We start from the raw sequence: 18,552 nt of genomic DNA on the forward strand, positions 1-18,552 counted from the left end.
GCAGCTATGTAGTAAGGATCAGGATGGAAGATAGTATGAAGCCAATCAAAACAAGTAGTCACACAGTGAAGTCAAACAGATAATGCAAGCAGGCAATGACTTCACGAAGACAAACTGTAAGTAAAGAGAAGTGAGAGATAGAACCAGTAGCTTGGAGAGGACAGTTATTTTTTCGACCAGTTCCAGTTGCTGTGACAACTGTACGTCTGGTTAGGGAGGCTGATTTAACTCAGAAGACCGCGTCTTCACCTTATTCCCCTTGAGCTAAGGACACTTAGTCCCCGCCCAATCACCCTGGTAAGTCTTCAAGGTAGACTTTCAAACCTTCACAGACTTCGTTCACCGGCAATCCACAATGACTCTTGGATGCTCAGAACGCGACGCCTAACCGGCTGGAGGATTCACATTCCTCAAGTGTAACAAGTCTTCAGATCACGCGGACAGAAAGACTTCAGTGATGCCAAACACTCTTTGGGCTCTGAGTGGTTTGGTCTTTGCCCTCGCAAGGATTCTCTCTCAAATGCTTCGGAGGTGGGTTGCTCTCAAACGACAAAAGCCGTGCACTAACTCTGAGCAGCCACCAATTTATGGTGTAGGGGGTGGGCTATTTATAGCCACTGGGCAACCCGATCTGATTTGTCCGAAATGACCCTGGGTCACTAAGGAACTGACACGTGTTCCAACGGTCAGATTTCAAACACACGCGACAGCTTGACTTGGGCTACAAGTAAAGCTGGCTCATCCGACTCTAGATAAGATTTGCATTCATTGTCTTCGCTCGAAGACATAGGATTTGGTTGAGCATCACTTTAGTCACTCTGACTTTGTTCACTTGGACCCCACTTAACAGTGGGGTGGTTCTTATGACTCAACAAAGAAGAAAAGGAAACAACGAAAGAACTAAGTCTTCGCACTCCATAGTCTTCATGTGATGTCTTCTCGTGTCATAGACTTCACCGTGAATAGCATCACAGACCATCATTGTCTTCAATGTCTTCACACATTTTTAGGGGCCATCTCCGGTAGGTAAGCCGAATCAATGAGGGACTACTACCTGTGTTATCCTGCAATTCTGACAAACACATTAGTCCCTCAACCAGGTTTGTCGTCAATACTCCAAAACCAACTAGGGGTGGCACTAGATGCACTTACAGGTTTGTCTCCGGTGGATCTCACGAGATTCGATCGACTTTTGTCTTCAGTGGATGCACGTGGATCCAATATTTGTTCGTGTGTATTCGTGTATCTACAGGTTGGATCCTTTCGATCTAAGCTTCGTTCTCTTCAACGACGACGGTTGTTGTTCTAGTGTGATGGCAACTTTAGTTATCAAGCATGACGACTTTCTGTTTGGATGCCAAGTTTCAGATTTTTTTGGGGAAAAAAAGTCAAGGCCGGATTGCTTCATGCCACACGTGTGACACTTATCATTTGAAAAAAGAAGCAAAGGAGTAGCTCGCAGAACCGCCGCACCCAGTGGCGGATCTAGGATTGGAGCAAGCCCAGGGCCCAAAAAAAATTTTGTCGCGAGAGAAAAACTTAACGTCCATCAAACTTTAGCTACCTCAAATATGGCTCAATTACACCACAAATTTAGAATTTATAAACTCAATGCTTAAAAATACAACAAAAAAGATAACAAAAACTACGAACAGTATGTGAAGTAAAAAGAGTACCAAATCAATGGCTTGCTTCATTAGTTGCTTTCTCGAGTTGAGATTGAAGGCGGTGGTCCCATTTCTGCAGTTGTTTCATTTTCTGGAGTTGCTTCAGTCCTCTTGGCCCCTTGAATCCCTGCTAAAACTCCGGGTGTAGACACTTCTGTTGCGGCCACAATGAAAAATATCTCGTCATCTTTTATTTCTACAAAATGAAATGAAATTGATATTAACAGTGGCAACAACAACATTCACATTCGAATACAACTCAAGTGAAATTGAATGTTTGACAGCAGCAATGAACCATAAGCAGTACTGTAGTACAGTAGTAGCAAATCCAAACATTACAGCAGTCTAGCAGATAAAAAATGTTCAGAAAACAGCAAGTTATAGTCTAGGTGTGCCCAGCCACTTACACATCCGGCAGCAGAGAGCAGTCCTGCGCGTGGCGGAGAGCAGGAGCCAGCAGATCGGGCGAGACGGCGAGCTGGGCTGCGCGAGCGGCGGAGTAGGGCAGCAGGCGAGCAAGGGACGGCCGGACGGCGGGACGGGCGACGGCGCGAGCAGCGGAGCAGGCCAGGCGGATGAGCGGCGGAGTCACCAGCGGTCGTCACGAGCAGCGTAGCCGGAGGGCACGGGCGAGCGGCGGATTCATCGGCGGCCGTCACGAGCGGCGGAGGGCGCAGGCGAGCAGGGGACGGGGAGTCGGGGCGTGACGTCTGCGCGTCGGGGGCGAGCTGGGCTGCGTCGTGTGCCCTGCGCGCGAGTGTGAAGATCAATAGCCTGGGCCCTGGCTGTGTTTTTGGGTAAGCCCCGGGCCCATTTAGAAAACATGGCTAGGTAATAACAAAAAAAAAACCACGCCCCGGGCCTGGGCCCTGGGGGCCTGGGGCCCAGATCCGCCCCTGGCCGCACCGAAGGGAATCAAGGTCGTTCGGAAATGTTGCTTTTTTTTCCTTTGAGTAAATTTGGGAAATGTTGCTTATAAATGAAACGTTGGGCAGTTATCAAGGCCCACTTCAGCCGCAGGAGCCAGCCAGCAGCCCATCTGGCAACCCTAGCCCACTAAGCCCTTAACCTATTTACTTCACAGCCCAACCCCACGCACCCTCGCACTCTCTCCCTGCTCCCGACAGCGCCGCCACCTTGCCCAAATCGGCAAATCCCCACTCCAGGGAGAGGGCCGACGCCCGCACGCGCACGCGGCGACATCGACATGCGCCCGCGCCCGACCACCCGACCTCGGCGCCTCCATCTGCTCTCCTCTCCACCTGCGCCCGCAGCACGAGCTGCCGCCGCGCCGTGCAGCCACTGCCGGCTATCGATGGAGCTCCGCCTCCTGGCTTAGGCGCGCCGTCGCCCGCTCACCTCTGTGCCGCCCGAAGGCTCTGCCGCCTGGCCATTCCCTCCTCCGGTTTCTCTCCCCCTCATCCCGAGCGAGCTCGCCCGCCGCATGGCCAATGCCCCAGCCGCCTTGCTTTCCGCCGCCGCCTCCCCTCCAGCGCTCCTGCTCTCCCTCGCCTCCTTCCGCTCTGGCCCGACGCCCGGCCCTCCCCTGCCCGAGCTCGCAAGCGCGCATGCACGCGTCCGCCGACCCGAGCAGAACTCGAGCTGCCGGCCGACTCGCTCCACATTGGTTTCCCTGCTGCACGCCGCCGGTTGCCTCTGCCAACATCGCCGACGACCCCTGCTGCAAGTCCTTTGCAGCCCGCCCCCACCTCCTGCACTGCACGCTCGCCTCCTGCCCGAGACCACAAGCAACACCGCCATCGACCACCTTCGGGACCATCACCAAGTACCTCGTCGCCGATGACCGCCGAGGATCCTGCACGACCCTGAAGACCGGCTCTGCGATGCACAGGCTGGATGACCCTCCAAGACCGACGACGCTCCCCTGCCTTCGACGACCACCAAGACGACTCTCCCTTTGTACCACTACCGCCGCCACACGCCGAACAGCATCCCGCACGCGTCAAAGGTATAACCTCCGAGACAACCGCCGTGAATGATGAATAAGATGCCTGTTCCACATGCACCCTACTATATACTTTGCTAGCTGCAGGGCATGCCATGTCACTAACGGCTACCTGAATCCCCGAAACGTCGCCGTGCCAACAAAATGTGTTCCCCGTGGCGATGTATGGACCTATATCATACTAGTACTATATATCAACTGGTCAATAAATTGCATACATTTCAAATATGTCATCCTCATGCATGTTAACAATATTTAAAATTATTTTTTGAGCTTAAACAAGATTAACCACATTTCTTTTAATATGGAGAATCATGAAATTGATTTATATAATGTTTCCTTCTCCGTTTAATTTGTTTAACTTGATCCTAGCTCATATTTATAATCATCGTATGCCATGCTCATCCAGGTTAACAACATTTAAATTGGTTTGAGTAGCTAAACAAGGAAGATCGAACCCCTTTCCTTAAACAAGGAGTTTGGTTGAACTGCAATTTAGTTGCAAATCACAATTCACTTAAATTGTCTAGTAATTGCATTGGATCGTTCTTGCGTATCATCTTTGTATGTCATGTCATTGCATCTCATCAACATTCTGCCGTGGTATCATAGTTAAAAGATGCATGCCTAGGCGGACATGACAAAAATCCACAATGCAGCCATTCACTTCTGGTGACCAGAGAATTCAATTCTTCCAACGACATCCTTCTTCAAGATGAAGTAGCCGTCAAAGGCCCGGACACCGTTGTAAAGGCGGACAAACATATTTTTCCATGTCTGAAACCGACAACAAAAATAGTCCGTGAAAAGGGCATCAGTGACAAAGTAGTTGTCCATCAGAATTAAATGCCCTCGTTCCATGTTCCGGTTCAACACTCGACGTTCATTGATTGATCCCTTGAAACCGATGACATGCCCCACACCATCGCCTTTTCATCCTCATATTTATCCTCATCGGATGAGGACGAATCAAAGATCTTGCTGTAGAAGTTGACGTCCGAACCGTGAGGAAAACAATGTCAAGAATTTGGACAAACATTCGCTGGGCATTGCGTCTATTGTGATTGGCATCTGCAGGGGTGGGCGGCAAAGGACAATGGGTGTCCGCAGCGGAGGCAAAGCCGGCATGGCACCCGAGTGGAGCTCCAGCAAGGCCTGGGCGGGCTGTCGGGATTGTACAACGGTGGCGGCAGTCTTGGAGGGTAGTAGAGTGGCAGATACAGCAAGGACGGAGTGAGAAATCTGCGGTTCCGGACGGGGTTTTGGGGATGTCGAGCGCCTACATGACCAAATTCCGGACACCTTAAACCACCCTCCATCGGTTTGGTTACGGTTTGCGGTTACTCGGACTCGGACGCGCCGACGCATCCGCGGATCTTTGCTGTTCCATATTGATGGCAACAAGGGTATGGACAGAGCCAGTTCGTACGATTGGCGCGGGTTACATGTACAACGTTGGAGTTGCCCGGGGAAGTGCTGGGGAACTGCGGTCCCGAAACCTATATATACCTCCCTCCTGCCGGTTCATCATCAATCAACAAAAGTAATAACCGTCGGCGGTTATCGACCTCGCCACAACTCTAAACCTAACCTCGCCGGTGAGCGGCGATGGAGCGCACGCCCGAAATTCTCCGCTTCGTCTTAGCCACACTGGGCGCTGCGCCCAGCGCCGCCATAACGGTGGCCGACGAAGGGGCACCGGAGGCGGCGACTTCGCCGGAGATGAGTTCCGTGGCCCCAAGATCGAAGGCGAAGCTTCGGGTGGAAGCAAGCTGCGAGGCAGCTTCGCATTATCAGGCCGTGGAGATGGAGGCCGCTGCCGCAATTTCGCCGCAATTGAGCTCCGCGGAGGTTGCGCCAAGATCAAAGGCGAACCCACGGGTGGAAGAAAGCTGCGAGGCAGCAGCAGCTTCGCGTGATCGGGCCGTGGAGATGGAGGCGGCGGCCGCGATTTCGCCGCAGATGACCTCTGAGGAGGTCGCCCTCGCCCCAAGATTAAAGGCGAAGCTACCGGTGGAGGAAAGCTGCCGCTGCGAGGCCGCTTTCCATGGTCGGACCTTGGGGATGGAGGTGGCGGCTCCGACTTCGCCGCAGATGAGGTCCCAGGTTGCCCCAAGGTCAAAGGCGAAGCCATCGGTGGAAGAAAGCTGCGAGGCAGCGTCCCATAGTCGGACCGTGATGATGGAGGCCGAGACCGCGAGCTCGTCATGGAGGAAGGCAGAGGCAGGGGCAGCTACTCCGTTCTCAAGGCAGGCGGCCGTGGAGACCACCGTTTCATGTAAAGAGAATCCCGTGGAGGCGACATGGACGAGGGCCAGAACCCCGTCAATGAAGAAGGCAGCAGTAGCTACTAGGTTGTCAAGGAGTATGGCACTGGAAAGAAACAAGAAGGCCATGCAGACCACCGTGTCATGTGAAGAGAAGCCCGTGGAGGCGACATGGACGAGCAGGGCCACGGCCTCGACCAGTGACGAAAAGAAACCTGCTGATAACCTCACGGGACAACTGATGGAACACCTTTGCACGGCACCCTGGAGTACAGCTGATGGGAGCCAGGATGAAGATAAGGCAAGGCCAGCAAGGAAGGAACATTTGCTTGATTCATTGTTATTGGCGACAGTCCCGGGAAGCACCATGGTGGGCGACGATGGTGTGGCTGCACACAATATTTACAACCAGTATCAAGACCTCTTTATCTATGGTATGCCACTATTGTCCTTTTGGTATCAAATCTGGAAGTCAAAGCCCTTAGTGTTGCATGACAAGGAGTTTATTAGTCCCATGGAATTCTTAAGGACAAGGGGGGGAACCCGACCTTCTAGGAGAAGTAGAGATGAGCACCCTAACTTCACAGCGGAATTCGCAGCGGTGCTTAGCAATCACTTGGGTACAATAAAGTACTTCCGATTGGACTCATCCACATGGTCAGATGATCAGTTAACAGCATTGATGAGTACCCTCCGCAGCAGGAGTATAGACGACCTAACCATGATAAACATTGCTTGTTCCACTAAAACAGTGTTCCCATTGGTTGATATGCATTCTGTCCAGAGCCTCACAATTGGATTCTTTAGTATCATCCCTGCTATGGGAAGTTCCTCTCGCATGTGCAGTTTGAAAGTTCTGAAGTTGATGTGCTGCAGCTTCGATAGATACTGCCTTTATGAGATTGTGAACAACCACTGCAATGTGCTACAGGAACTTCATATTGGGTTTTCTGTTGTGGACATTGCAATAAGATCCAACAGCTTAAAGGTTCTGCAAATCGTTTGTAGCAAGGCGTCCCAAGTCATTGTTGAGTATGCTCCACAGCTCCTTGTCCTATCTACATCAGTATCAGCTACAAAATCAAAAGTGCAACTTAAGGTTGACGGTGTCTTGGCTCTGCAAGAACTTCACTGGATTCAGTTGACACAACATCAATTGGCTGAGGTATGTCGATTTCTGTACTGAATTTGCATTCAGTATTGTAGAATATAGTACTCCAGGGCAAGTGTGTATCTAAGGTTCCTATTTATTCCTTGTACTGCTGCAGGGTATCAATAGTATATTCAAAAGTCTCCGACTCATTCACATTGGCATCAATTTCTCAGACAAGGGACACAGATGTAGACTATCACAGATAGTGGAAACTGCTGCTGTGCTGACAACTCTTACAGTGGAGGTAATTCTTTGATTTCTAGTACGTTACCACTGTTTTGTTGAAAGGGGAGTGGATTAAAAATGGGTGTGTAGAGATGATTGGGCAAAACAGTATGAGTTTGTAATCCTTGAAAGTTTTCAGTACTACTTGAACCCACTACTGCTTATCATGTTATAAATAAAATTACTTGAACTATTGTATCGAACCCTTCCTCCCGTTAAGCGCCACATTGTGCTACTTAATAGATCGAAATATATCCTTCCTTTAATATCTTGTCTAGTAGAGTTGGTATTTCTGAATTTTATTTCGGTCAAATTCATGGATCTCAACTTCTTTAGTAGACTTTCTGGTATTGCTGTGTAATGCTGAAACACATCATAGTGCAAGATCTGTAAAGGAGCCTTTTGCCTTGCCCTTTGTCGAGGCATCTACTTTTGTTTTGAGAGCAAAGAATATAGGACGATGCACATGAACGCGTCATGCCATCAACAGCACCATGCCTGGAAATGTAGTGTCTGTTCCGATAATAGTATGTTCTATATAGATGGTATCTTCCTTCTATTTCAACATTTGTTTGGTTCCGTTTATACTGATTGTTATATATTTTTTAACAGCGATTGGATAGAGTCGGATTGGGTGAATTGTCCGAGATGGCCTCTGATCATACATTTACTGGTTTAAAGAATGCACACTGTGTGAAGCACTCTCTTCGGTTGTTGGAGCTGGATTCCTCCCAAGGAGGGGATGCCGAGTCAGATCTTATATGTGCAATAATTAAAGGTGCCAAATCGTTACACCGCGTGATCTTGGTACCACACAAGAGTAGCTGCCCAAGAACAATATCTGATTCATTGGAAGAAATCAGCTCGGCTCCGCATGCCTCAGCTGAATGCAGAATTATTTTCCAAAAAGTAATACTGCACACCCTCTTCCTCTGTTTGTTGCAGTAGTAGTATTTCTTCAGGTTTTGGATTAGGCAGCAAAGATTTTTTTCTGCAATGTTTTGGATTATGCTGAAATGCTTACCTGTTTATGCTTCTCCATCCCTGTGTTGCAGGAAGATCGTGGCCAATGATGAATTTGAAGGGAAATACATGCAAAGATAGACCTGACATATACATGGCAATGATGGACGCACGGAGTGGCGGACATCTGATCTGCTCTGATAGATGTCTTTTGATTTCGCTGAAATAGTGCACTGCAGTTGATATATACTGTGCCGTGATACGCGTCCTTGTTAATGTTGCTCATTGTTCAGACATGTTTAGCTCAGTATCCATTTTCCTATTTTTTAGGGGGAAACATCCATTTTCCTCTTGTAAAATTTAGATATATTGAAGATCTGCTGCGACTGTGAGCTGCCAAATCTCTTTTCTCATACTTTGTACCATATGAGTAAATAGGTTTCCATTGATGTGTTGGTCATACTAGCATGTGTTACATGGCGGACCGACCATGGCACGGCGTGCTACTCCTCGCCGTCTTTCTCGTCACACCATGCAGCTGATTTTTTTCAGTATTGATAGAGTATGTTCGCTGGAGGCAGAAAATGCATGTGCTGTGTTACTGTTTTTTTTCTTCTTTTTGTTTGATGATGAAATTTTAGTCAGTAAATGTGGTGTATGCAATATGTAGTGTATATTGAGAACATATACTCTGTGATTTGTTTGAATCTGTGATCTGTTAATTTGCAGTTCAGTAACTGGAGGAGTCTCTTTTGGTTTCTTTTGACAGTAGTCACATTTATTGGGGGAGAAATGGGAACTTGGGATTTCTTTACAGGCTGTGCCTTAGTCCCACTGAATTTAAACTGAACGAGCATGGTACAGCTGGGTCATTTTTTGAACTGAAATATGAACATGGATGAATCATGTTTGACCGAGAATTCCAACTTTTCTCAGATTTTTTTGAAAATTTTCTTCAAATTTAGTATTACATATAGCAGTAATCTGGGAGAGTTAGGTCATTTTGACCGTTGGTTTGACAGATCCATTCTTCTGAACTTTTAGAAGCTAATTTTGACTGGAAGTTTAATGTTTTCAGAAAATTTTGAAACAGTTCCAGAAATTGAAGATTACATACATGGATAATCTGGGAAAGTTTTAGAACATTTAGATCACTTTTGTTTTTAGAGTTTCATGGTACTTAACTTCCAGCTGCCAATTTTAACTATTTTTGGCTGAAAATTCATATTTCTCAGAAAAAATTGGAAAAATACAAGAGATCTAAGATTATACATATATGAAAAATCTGAGAAACATTCGGCTCATATTGATCATCGGTTCGAGAAATTAATGCTTCTGAACATTTAACTACCAAGCTATGTTCACTGAACAATTCAGTACAAGCAAAATAACATCTGACAAGTTTGGCGAGACTATTTTTTGGCTGCTTTCTCCAATCCTACTGGAAGCTGCCTGTCAAGGTTTAATAGAGCTTGATCAGTGCAATCATCTTCCCAAATAAAAGGTTATTTTGCTCATCTTGTCAAATGTAAACAAAACATGAACTCTGAACTACTTCTATTCGCACCATGACCGAAAGCTTCACATAACGCGAAGTAGCAATGATATGATGTGAGAAGTTGTTTCACTAAACCACCATCACATTTTCCAGATGATGACGAGTGGATTGATGTGTGAAAGACAGACTGTTCATCAAGGGTGCTTCTTGTCTTGAACTCTTGCTATTTCCATATACAAAATTCACAGCATTTGCAGGTATTAGGAAAAGCTACAACCACCGCCGAGCTTTATTTTTTTGACGCGTCAACAGAGGGCTTGTGCCGGCCTGAACATATATTAATAATCGAGTTAAATGTATATATAACCCCCTGAAGTCTCACATCTGGACTACATAACCCCCGGGCTTCATCTTTTTTCTTGCCAATCCAGCCCGAATTCATGGCGGCATGCATCACAGGAAGCTTCGGTTCGTCCTGGTCGTCGGCGTGTTCGCTGCCCCGCCGCAAGCTTGGTCCTCCGATCCCGCACAGGGACTCGCCGACCCGCTGCTCAATTGCAGCTGCGAATTGAAGACCCCTCGATGGATTTCCAGGCTGAGGATGGTAAGATCTGCTGCAGTGTTCTCTGTTTTTTGGTTGGATTGACTCACCTTCTCTATTTTCTGTTTTGCAATTTCTGTTTGGTTTTTGCAAGATTAGAGGTGCTGAACTTGCGTGATGCAGTTTGGGAGCAGAGGGAAGAGAATTTTCGGCTCAGAGATGAACTGGAGAAAGAGGGAAAAGAAGTTTCTGATCATGATCTTTCAGAAGCAATGAACAAGTTTGAAATGCAGAGATTACAGGAGAAGTTCCAGGCCCAAGCTTTAGAAATAAATCGTTGAAGATGAAGTCACATTGTAGTTGGTTTAGAAAGATTTGTGGTTTTTTTCCGTTGCTTTTGCTATGTTTATTGGTAGGGCTACTATGTCAGGCCAGTGAGAAGCATGAGAAAAATTGGTATTTTGTATCAGTCAACTTTTCTGAATATTGGCTGAAAAATGCAAGTGTTTGTCTGTCTGAAATGAATTTGTATCTGTGTTTTCAGTTTGACAGCAAAAAGGAAAATTCTGCCATACACCACAGAAACTTGGCTTTCAGAACAACCTCCATCATATATAAAAGATTATATAAGATGCACCAGAGCCTTTGTAGTTCATAACAGCAACATGAAACAACAAACCCAAAACATTGTCAGCATAGAGCCTTTCTAGTTTGTCATAACAACAACATGAAACTTGGCATTCAGTTCACAAAGCTACAGCCACTGGATGTTTGACATCATTTTACATGTCCAAAAGACAAAGCTACAACCATTTTTTTCATGTAAAAAAACCCCAGGTTTTAACATTGATGTTCACATCAACAGAATAACCATCTTCACACTGATGTTTGACATCATCTTCAGTTCTTCACTGATCAGAATCTATCACCAAACAACAAGCACCGGAATCTGTTATCCCTTGGAACTTGGCCTGAAGATGACCCACGTTGAGACATTGATACTGTTGTAGTTTGCTTATTTTTCTTCCTTTGTTGTCTTTGTTCTGCCCTTGCTGGTGGCTGTGAGCTTGCAACTGGTTTGATCTTGGTGCTTGCTGGGAAGGCTTAGGTGCTGGTTGTGATCATGGTGCTTCCTGGGAATGCCTAGGTGCTGGTTGTGACCTTGATGCTTCCTGGGAATACATTGCTGCTTACTGTGATCCTGCTGGCTGGGAGCTTCCACTTGCATGTTGGGAACTTGTATTAAGTGCTGGCTGGGAGCTTTGCTCCTGCTTGCTTAGAAGCTTTGCTCTTGCTTCTCTTTGGTTGTTGAGTTGGCTGCATAAAAAACAAATCAGTACATGCGTAATGAAAACAAACCAACACATGGTTAATTTGGAAACCAGTACTTGCATAATAATCATACCATCATCGTCGTCGTCGAAGCGGCAATAGTGATGATGATGATGATACCATCATGATCATACCATCATCATCATCATCGATGACGACGATGACGATGATTATGATACAATCATCATCAAAGGTTAGAAATTAATGCATAATTCAGAAATAAATAAATGCATAATTAAAAAATAAAGACATGCCTAATTAAGAAACAGACATTCAAAAGTTACATACCTCAGGGTTCCCTGCTTTGGCTTGACCTTGCCTACCCATCACGTCGTGGGATAGGAGTAGGAAACCACAACAGGTACCGCAAACCAAAAGCCTCCACATTCTGGATCAGGGCTAAGCTGCCGCCGCCGAGCACAACTTCACCAGGAACACTCGCCGCCTCCATGTCTGAAGCACACCGCCAACAACTGCTACAACTCCACCTGCCAACTAGCCACCAGTGCAGCCTGACCATCCATGGCCGCCGCCCCGGCATCCAAGACTGATCCACTACCATTGGCAGGAAAACAGGTCGCCGAACCAGACACAGACACAGACCGCACATAGGTGGAGCCGCCATGACGTAGCAACCCACGGCCAGGACCGGCCAACACCGATGGCAATCCATGTACAGCGTATCGCGGACATAGCTTCCGGTTCCTAGCTGGATCAAGTTGTTCGAGGGTGCTTATCACGGTGGTCAGCCAGCGCCTTCGCTGGGGTAGCCATAGATAGGTCGCGAAGACACCAAAGCATCCACGGGACGAATCCGGTTCAGCCCTCGAGGCCGTCTGCCGCCGCTGGCCGACGGCCTTTGCCAAGCCCAACCACCTGATTTCCAGTTCTTCAGCCTATCAGTTTCCTATTTTCTGGGGAGTCTGAACACCATCAGAGATAACAGTAAACCATAATACACCCATCAGAGTCTGAACACCACGGTTATTGTTTGGAGCGAAAATTGTAAGGGCATGGTTGAACCTCTTCTAGATCATTGTTTCAGTTTCTATTTTTCCAGGAAAAAAAAGAAGTTTGTATTTTTCTCAGGAATAAGTACCCTTGTCAAAGGTATTTTGCTTGAGAGTTGAATCACTGACAAATGTGCATTCTTGCTAGTGACAACTAAAGCAAATACTCTTACTCCTCAACACCAAGGAATACAGTCAAAGAAAAGGGACCCTAATATCATCAGTGACAATAGAGCGCCAGTGATATACTGATCTGGGTAACACCGGTGGCAGGTAAAATAAACATGGCACTAGTTCAAGTTAAACATTCTTCTCTGGAGACATGAATAGTTTTACATCAAAGGAAAACAGAGAGCGAGAGAGAGAGGGGCCACAACGTTGCTCTAGAAGCAGATCAGGATACGCTCTTTTTTTTCTCAAAAACAATAAAGATATGCTCTGCTTCAAGTTCTAGGTTTACATTGAGGACTGAATAGCTGATAAATTTCCTTGTCTGCCTGGCTTGAAGCAGGGAGAGTGACACCAGCAGAAAAATTGGTCATGGAGATGGACTTGTCGCCTCCATGTGGTGCGCCGGTGGAGTTGCAGCAGGAAGCGCGTGACGGCAGAGGGGGCAGACGCAGCTGACCATGAGCCACTCATAGATGCAACCTTGGTGGAAGTAGTGGTCACACGGCATCGTCGTGACCTTGTCGTCCACCTTGAAATCCTTGAGGCACACGGCGCACTCCGTTTGCTGGAGCCGGGCTCCGGCTGGCGCGCCGGCTGTCTCCGGCAGCTGCAGGACGGCGTCGCGCGAGGCTGGGACTACCAAACTCGGCCAGAACGGCCCCTCCTCCTCCTCCTCCTCCTCATAGCGGCTCTGCTGCCGAGCCTCTTGTTGTGTCTGTAACATGTCGAGTTCTTGATCGATCAACGGCAACCGGCCTTGCATCCAATCCCGTATACCTCGTTCCAGGAATTGCTGCCCGTCGGCCGGCTCCCGATCTTCCACGACCTCGTAGATGATAGGAATTCTCGTCCGCACCCTCATGGGCTCCATCTGCCACAGCCCACAGCAGTAGGCTAAGAGAGAGAGAGAGACGGGCTCGGCAACAAGATGCAGCGGCTGGAGATGGAGGACGTGCGTACGTACGCTTGAGGTGGAAATTATCCAACCAAAGACGACTATATATAGCGAGCCAGAGCCAATGTTGCGATTGCCTTACGGATCGGGCGAGATGGGATTCCGAATTCGACTGGTGGACGCGTCGGTTAGGGCCGGCCGGCTCGTAATCGGATCGAGTCAACCAGTCGATCGCGGCGCCCAGTACCGGCGATGCCGGTGAACCTTACCGGCGCGGCGACAGCGGGCGGCGCCCAGTACCGGCGATTCCGGTGAACCTTACCGGCGATTCCGGTGAACCTTACCGGCGCGGCGCCCGAGGGTGGGTTCCTGAGCAGGAGAAGGGGATTTGCTGGGGAACCAGATCCGTGCCCGAAGGCAAGTCAGAGGTGGCGTGCCGCCTTGCCTTCCAGCGAAACAGGCGCACTGGGCCTGTAGCCTACGAGCAGAACGGCCCAACTAATGGCCTGCTGTTTTGATTGTTTTTTCTGTTTATTTCCAGCAGCTTGACAAAAAGCAGCTTGACAACGTTTGTCTAAAAAAACAGCTTGAGAACGGGAGCATCACACGCTAGTTGAGTAGCAAAGCAAGATTTTTTATGCGGAAAACATTCAATTTTTTTTTTTGGAAAAATCAGATCTATTATAAAAATTCATCGAAAGTATAAATCATCTCAAACATAATAAAAATTACATCGAGATTCCGAAATCACCGAACGAACACTATTCATCATTTGTCTTATAAGGAATATTTTTTGCGAGAATTTTTTTAATTTATTCATCAACTGTCAAGGTAGTATAAAGAAAACAAGAAGTAAAAATTACATCCAAGTCCGTAGAGACCTAGCAATGACTACAAACATTAGAGCGAGCCGAAGTCGTTGTGCTAAGAGTATCTCCAACAGCGGCGCTAAATAAGCGCCGCGCCGCAAATTTGTGCTTTTTAGCTCGCGCAAAATCGATATCCGGGCTCCAGCGGACGCGCAATAAGCGCGCGCGGAGCATATAGAGTTCAACACGCTGTCCGAATCACCATCGCGCGTTGTTTATTCGGTGCGCCCGTTTCCGTGCGCCGCACACTCGAGCGCTCTCGCCGCACTCTCTCCGCCGCGCCACCTTCGCCCCGCCTGCGCCGCCGCCGGCGAATTGACCCGATGGACGCCCGCACCGGCATGGGTGGCTTCGGAGGAGGATGATGAATCGGAGGAAGATGAGGATGAAGACGAAGACGAGGCTTGATTGTTGATGGGCCATTCGTTCGTGTGAACTTTTGTGTCATGAACTTGGTTCGTGTGAACTTTTGTGTCATGAACTTGGTTCGTGTGAACTTTTGTGTCATGAACTTGGTCCTCGCCGAGCCAAAACCGATCGGCGCGCTGCAAATACTTTTTTAGTGCGCGGCGTGTTGGGCGGCTGTTGGAGATGCTCTAAGGCTCCATAAGACCAGCGCATTAGAACAACAACTGCCACTGTTGAAGAGAGGCATATATCGGAAGGATCCAACCTATATGAGCACCTCCAAGAGACTGAGCTAGCTTGCATCTTGAGATTGTACGAAGTCACCACAGACATAGCATCTCGATTTAATTTATTAACTTTTTATAATAGATCTGATCTTTCCAAAAAAAATAGGTTGGAAGTTTCCCGCAGAAAAAAAAAATCTTGCTTTGCTATTCAAAACGAACGTGTTTTTTTTAGACAATCAAAACAAACGTGTGATCCTCCCGTTCCCAAGCTGTTTTTTTTTTGAGCCAAACGTTGTTAAGCTGCTGAAAATAAACAATCAAAATAGCAGGCCCATTAGCTCGGCCGTTCTGCTCGTAGGCTACAGCCCAGTGCGCTGTTTTCGTGGAAAGCAAGAAGGCACGGCACCTCTGACGTGCCTTCGGGCACGGTAGAGGATCTGGGCGCATTTGCTGGGACGGTTGAACCAACTTATTTTGGAAAGCACTTTCCATGATATCTCCGGACCGCTCGTCTGCCGTCGATACGTCTTTCATCTCACGGCTGAGATATCTCGCAAAAAGCAGAGTATTTGACAAAAAACTACCACATTTTACATCACCGTTCCACAGAACTACCACATTTTAAAAAGTGATCGAAAACTACAGATTAGTACTAATTTTACTAGTAGACTGCCCGTGCGTTGCCACGGGCTTTTCATAATTTGTATTGGTTGCATGTAAATTTCATATAGATAGAAAATATAGCCAAAGTAATTGTAATGTACTTCGCTTGCAATGTATTTCGATAATAAAATGTAACTCTACCCTATACACAAAAGGGTTATCATATCTGATGCACAAAATAAAGGTGGTACACAAATATTGACCTCTTTATTGTGCATTGCAGTACAAATGATAATAACACTTGAATGTTTTTTTATGCTTAAGATCGATTGTCTCGTGAAAGCGTGTGCATTGCTATTCTCCTTTAATTAAAATTAACACATGGATGATTTTGTTCCCTTTTAAAAAATGTTCCAAGAAGTTACAACCAGAAACTTAATTGCAATGTGCAATTGGCTGGCAAACTATTGCATATGAACTTAGGCACTTGAAACCATACAATTTACCATTTAGAAACTGCAGCAGCAAAACACATCTTCTAGAACATGCTACTCCCAGCTATCTTGGGAGAGGTAGATACATCAATCTTTGATAACATTTGTTGATTAAAAATTTATTGGCATTTATTTATATTTTTATAGTAATTTTTAGTTTTGTTAGAATTATGTAACTTCAGATTTGGTGTATCGGCTCAAAATGAAATTCACATAAGACTCAAAAGGAAATGTGTGTGTTGTACTATGAACTATGATGTAAAGGGAAGCGACCAACTCCTATTCAAATACCAACCGGAGAAAAACCCTAATTATACATACACTAAGACATTAAAATCAAAAATAAGGGTGAAAGGGCGATTGACATGCAGCATCAATTGTGAATAAGCAGGTTAAAACTTGCCCAGAGAATATTGCTCACGACTCACAAGTTTACAACATACTTTTTTCTGTATTAGCACAAAAGTCGAATAATACATGGTAGGATTGAGGAGGAGGAGGTCTATATATTAGTCTTATCGATTGTTCATTATTCTATTAGCAACTAAGAGAGAGAGAGAGAGAGAGAGAGAGGGGGGAGGGAGGGAGGGAGAGAGAATCGGATCACCAAATTGTCTCCATGTGTCTACGCTATCTGAAAACCGCCATATGTGAGAAGTAATGGGGTCAGGACATCTCAGGGCAGCACGCTAGATCAGGCCGGATCACATCATGCTAGAAAAAAAAATAGTTTTCCTAAAATACTGCAAGGCATCCCGAAGATATTGACGTTACAAGTTGCTACGAGCTTAAATGCTTAAAACAATCAACCAAAAATACCAACATACTTCTCCATTTTGAGCTAGTCCACCTAACGAGGACTTCTTCATTAATACCCACAATCGTTCCAGATAGCCAATAGGAGATACAAGTTAGTAAATGTTGTACTCCCTCTGTTCCTAAATATAAGTCTTTTTTGAAAGTTCAATAAGGACTACATACAGATATATATAGACATATTTTAAAGTGTAGATTCATTCATTTTGCTCCGTATGTAGTTCACATTGGAGTCTCTAGGAAGACTTATATTTAGGAACGGAGGGAGTACAAATAATAATTTCAGTTGAGTTGAAAGACTTAAATTAAAAACCAACAAATATATGCAGGGTTATTTCATACTGTTATTTTAATGGGCACCAATAACGTCCTTTTCAGCATCATAATATATAATCCAAAATCATATTAACAATTTTGGGGTAACTTTATACTACTTATGAGTATAAATAATATGATTAATTAACAAATCTTGGATTGTAATAGATCTGAAAAAACATTTATATGTTTCAAAGAGTCAGATGGTGTGAGTATCGTCTGAAAGCTTTCTGGATAAATAAGGATATATGGAGTTGTTAAGTTCAAGAAAACAGAATGGCTCTCCTTACACAAAGTCTAAGTTCACCACCGTTAGATTTATAAATGGGGAAAAGATGCTATGAATAAGAGAAACAAAAAATAAAGATAGAAAGGTGTTAAGTTCACCACACTCTTTATTTGCTTACTGGGTTGAGTAGGTAACAATATGTTTTAGAAGATGATGACTTCCTAATACTTTAGCACATAACTGTACTCTACTGAACCGTGGGGGACGAATCGGAGGTACAGTAGAAGAATGAACAAATAGATTTTATTTATATTATCCACACCCTACATGTACAACACTGAGAAGCTCCTCGTGAAACAAGCTTACAACAGTGAGCATTGAACAATCATACTCTCTTCTTGCTAGCCGGTGCTGAGAACACTTGTGCAGCAATTAGTATATCAATGTCCTCGTAGATAGGTTGATGAAGATTGCCAGCAATGAAAATATCATCCAGTTCATAGGCCTGAAAATTTCACCACTGGCACTCATGGGAATTAGTTAGTACTAAAAAGAATGGTATAGCTCTCGCAAGAAATTACATACAACTCCATTGCTGGTTCTTCAATGTCAAAATTTCAGCATATATGTGAACATTAAAAAGACTTCACATACCTAAATAAATTATGAAAAACACTCATGCTGCAGTGCGGCTCCCGTGTCCTCGTCAGTTTTGACGCCCTACCACGTACTTGCAGCTTGGGGCGCGACCCCTACATCCTTGGTGGCGGCCACAGCGCCCACATCCACCTACATCCACGCTTTGGCAGGAACCATATAACAAAAAATATATTGTGGACCAAATGTTCATGGAATTTTGCAGTATGATATAGACTACAAATGGGTATGATAGGCAAGAATCCT

General features: G+C 46.0%; 2 protein-coding genes across 2 annotated transcripts; one reads left to right on the plus strand and one right to left on the minus strand.

The window, feature by feature from the left end:
* The first annotated feature begins 2,780 nt into the window (after positions 1 to 2,780).
* Positions 2,781 to 8,978, plus strand: LOC123054970 (uncharacterized). Its single transcript, XM_044478856.1, has 4 exons — positions 2,781 to 7,065; positions 7,169 to 7,297; positions 7,891 to 8,187; positions 8,334 to 8,978. The coding sequence occupies exons 1-4, from the start codon at positions 5,242 to 5,244 to the stop codon at positions 8,349 to 8,351; spliced, it is 2,268 nt and encodes a 755-aa protein (XP_044334791.1). The 5' UTR covers positions 2,781 to 5,241; the 3' UTR covers positions 8,352 to 8,978.
* A 3,535-nt stretch (positions 8,979 to 12,513) lies between these two features.
* Positions 12,514 to 14,280, minus strand: LOC123050409 (probable E3 ubiquitin-protein ligase RHC1A). The gene is made up of 2 exons (XM_044473211.1): positions 13,831 to 14,280; positions 12,514 to 13,730 (listed from the first exon to the last, which is right to left on the minus strand). The coding sequence occupies exon 2, from the start codon at positions 13,662 to 13,664 to the stop codon at positions 13,161 to 13,163; it is 504 nt and encodes a 167-aa protein (XP_044329146.1). The 5' UTR covers positions 13,665 to 13,730; positions 13,831 to 14,280; the 3' UTR covers positions 12,514 to 13,160.
* Between the last annotated feature and the right edge of the window lie 4,272 nt (positions 14,281 to 18,552).

Source organism: Triticum aestivum, chromosome 2D (assembly GCF_018294505.1).
Source record: "Triticum aestivum cultivar Chinese Spring chromosome 2D, IWGSC CS RefSeq v2.1, whole genome shotgun sequence".
Classification (NCBI taxonomy): Eukaryota; Viridiplantae; Streptophyta; class Magnoliopsida; order Poales; family Poaceae; genus Triticum; species Triticum aestivum.